Here is a 3,657-nt window from a genome sequence, read left to right on the forward strand (position 1 = left end):
GAAAAAAGTCAGAATTCTGAGATTAAAGTCAGAATTCTGAGAAAAAAGTCAGAATTCTGAGATTAAAGTCAGAATTCTGAGAAAAAAGTCAGAATTCTGAGATTAAAGTCAGAATTCTGAGAAAAAGTCAGAATTCTGACTTTTTTCCAATACTAAATTGAAATAAAATTTTAAAATCAGTAAACTTTTTTTTTTTTCCAGTGGCCCTAATCCTCTACAGTAGTTAATATTTGGATTCTCATTCAAATATTTTCGTCATTCTTACCTTTTTTTCCATTTTATAATTTCAAGAAAAAAACGCCTTATGATTAAATAAAATGCAACCGTTCAAAGCGACTGTTGATGAGATGATGGAACTATTTTATTTTAATTTATTTGATATGGTTGTAATTATCTTGAGTTGAATAAATAATACTTTATTGTACAGATGGTATAATTATTTTAATTCTTTCTGCTCCTTTCCATTCAGGATTTCACCTGCAGGGGTTTTGTTATGTTGTTTTCTCTTTCATGAATAAAAAATAAAGAAATAATAACTTAAACAAATCAATACATTCAGTCATGCTTTCTAAAGTGATGAATAAAGGCATTCTGAATCTAATGTGTGTTTGATCTATTTTATTTTATGAGAATTGGTGAATTATGGTTTTTATTTTAGTAGCTTTATCAATTTTGACACCAAGATGGAAAGTAATCTGTTAGGATTTACTAAGCAGCATGGGCTTTATAAAAAAAAACAACTCACCACTCGCAGAGCAATTTTGCCTTCAATACAGGCAGCATACTCTCCAAATATCCCCACAGCCGCCATAATAGAGCCCAGAGTTACCAGGAAGTAAACAGCTGATCAGGGAGAAAACAGGAAATAATTTTAATCTAATGCAAATTTTTCAGATACTGAGAGGCTCCATGTTTATTGCTGACTTATTTACCAACCTTTGTTAAAAACCTTTAACTCAATGGCTTCTTTGTCGTCGGTGTCGGATGTCAGGTCAGAAACATCACTGGTGTTGTCATGGTAACTCAGCCACAAACCGAGCACCAATGATGTAAACCCTGCTACCTGCAAAATAATCAAATAAAATAAGGTAAATCATCTAATTTGACATCTTTGGGTCTCAAAAAACTAGACCATCATCAGAATCTCAACTTTTATCAGATACAGTTTAATTATAGTAACTTAACTAATGGAAATAGAAATTTAAAGCATGAATTTTGAACCAACATGGCTGATAGAAAATCTATTATGTCTCTAAGAAGGAGTTGATTTTAAAGAGGATTTTTACACTAAACTGTCAAGGAGGTGATTTCTGGCACATAAAAGTTCTGTATCCTAGTTATTAATGGAAAGTTGTGTGAAAGGAAAACTCTTATGGCTTTTAGAAAGGTGCGTTCTGTCCTTTGAGCTTCCGCTAAACTCTGGGGCATCAATTTCTAAATGAAATGTAAAGTTTATTTGCATCTGAAAGTCAAACCACAGCCCTCTGAACAATAGACCACTCTTTGGTTCAGAGATGACTCCAAACGGACATCTGTAGCTCATCTGTAGGACTCATCTGTGTTTAGTGACTCTTGCTGTGCTGACTTCAAACCCACTGTGCTCCTTATGAGGCTGCCCTGAGTTCTAAAATAGATTTCGCTTTAAAAATCCTCTCAAGGCAGCATCCTCCTCTGTTGCTTGGTTGCTCCTCGATTGTGTAGCCAGAATAAAAGTCCATTTAGATCAGTGTTTTTTAAACACAGTCCTGCAAATTTTAGGTTTTTACCTTCTTCCACAAATCATTCTTTAGAAAAATGGGTGATTAACTGTAGCTACTGCATCACATGTATGGAGTGAATTTTGTTCCATTATTGTTGCAAGCAAAAAAAAACCAACACATTTTGTAAAGAGGCTGAAAAAGAAAACACATTATGTAAATAAAAATTTGAGTAAAATGCAGTTCAGAAATAATACTTTGAAAAGCATTTTAATAAAAAAAAAAAGTGTTTTTCTTTTATAGATTTTTATTTTCAAATGTTATTTTTTTTCATGTTTTTTATTTTTTTGTTTAAATAAAAGTTTACACATTTTCTATTTTCTATTTTTTTTCCAAGTTTCTCTTTTTCAGATTTACAAAATATCTTCTTTCTTAATGGTGTTTTGCAGGTCACATCCTCTTCACTTCAAGCCCATTACAAACATATATAAAATGTGTCTTCGCTCCTGACTCCAGAGGAAATCCGGCATCCAAAAGTGAAGAAAAGGTGATCAGTTTAAAGTAATTTGAAAAAATTTAAATTGTAAAACCCAATTAAAAGACAGTTTTTAAAAATTATGAAAATTTGATTTAAAAAAATACATTGAAAAAATAAAATAAAAACTTTTATACAATTTTAGAAATATTAAGTGGAAAATAAATTCAAAACATATTTTTTTTATTTTTTTTTTATAAAAAATAAAGGCAGTTTCTCTAAAAAAAAAATGTGGATTAAAACTTTTTCAAAGTTTGATGGACTGAAAAATGTGTTTTCATCTTTCAAATTTTCCATTTACATAAAGTCTTCTTGGCTTGCAACAATAATGGAACAAAATTCACTCTATACTTTAATGGCTGCTGATGAATGATGCTGGAGCTGAGATACTTCTAAAACATGGAGGACAGTGGGTCCCCTAATGCAGAACCAGAAACAATACTGACAATAAATACTAAACAATACTTTTCAGGTTGTCAGTTTCCAGAATGTTTTTTTCTATACAAAATTTTTGAGACACAAATTTGGGGTTTTAATTATCTTTAACACCAAAATTATAAGAGAGCAAGCTAACATATTTCCTTCTTAGTATAATGAATTTATATATGAGTTTAACTTTCTAAAATAAGGAGCAAGAAATATAAACTTTTTCACTATATTCTGTTTTTTCAGACAAACATGTATAGAGTATCACAGTCTATAATAAATATATCATAAATAAATAAATAATAAATACAATTTTTCCTTTTGTATTTAATTTACTTTCCAAAGATATTCTAATTTATTATGCACCAATGACCTATTGTCCAGTTTGTTATGTTATTAGGCTTTACGCATTTTTGCCTTATATATAAACCTGTATCTTATTTTTTCATAATTGATTCAAACTTACCAAATAGATGATATTGAAAGCAATGATGGCGTATTTGCAGAAGGGCCTGGAAACATCCGCAGAAATGATAAAGTGCGACTTTATATTTGCAACAGGAGGCATTGTCCCGACACTAAACAGAAATCAGAAAATTAACTAATGTAAAATATAACTCAGGAGGGAGTCTTTTTCCGGTAAATCTCATGCTAATGTTATCAACATCTAAGTGAAAAACAAAACACAAAATCTCACTGGAAAAGCTCAAGTTGTGACAGAAATAGATGCACTCATATCACTGTGAGAAGTTATAGGTTCAGTTTTCTATTACAGGTGAGCTCTTTTTCTTCACTCTATAGTCAGATGACCCCGCCCCTCTGCTCCTATCCTGGCCCCTCATTGGTTGAGAGGTGTAGCTAATCAGCCAACCAGGGAGCTTGCAGGAGACCCACAGGTCAACTTTTAATAAGGTATTTAAATATGTTTTTGTAAAGTTTATATCATTGAACCTATTGGCCATATTTAATCCCTTTAACTAACTAACTCCCAGGAGTAAA

At 31.3% G+C, this 3,657-nt stretch overlaps 1 protein-coding gene across 1 annotated transcript in view; it reads right to left on the minus strand.

Moving 5' to 3' along the window:
• LOC107095970 (tetraspanin-2-like) overlaps positions 1-3,374 on the minus strand; it is a 10,491-nt gene extending 7,117 nt beyond the window's left edge. The window contains exons 1-3 of the mRNA XM_015392376.1: positions 3,125-3,374; positions 937-1,063; positions 746-843 (exon numbers count right to left, since the gene is read on the minus strand). Of these exons, the coding sequence (XP_015247862.1) occupies positions 746-843; positions 937-1,063; positions 3,125-3,226 (327 nt within the window). The 5' untranslated portion in view covers positions 3,227-3,374. The remainder of the gene's footprint in view (positions 1-745; positions 844-936; positions 1,064-3,124) is intronic.
• Between the last annotated feature and the right edge of the window lie 283 nt (positions 3,375-3,657).

Source organism: Cyprinodon variegatus, unplaced genomic scaffold (assembly GCF_000732505.1).
Source record: "Cyprinodon variegatus isolate N-32 unplaced genomic scaffold, C_variegatus-1.0 Scaffold588, whole genome shotgun sequence".
Lineage (NCBI taxonomy): Eukaryota > Metazoa > Chordata > Actinopteri > Cyprinodontiformes > Cyprinodontidae > Cyprinodon > Cyprinodon variegatus.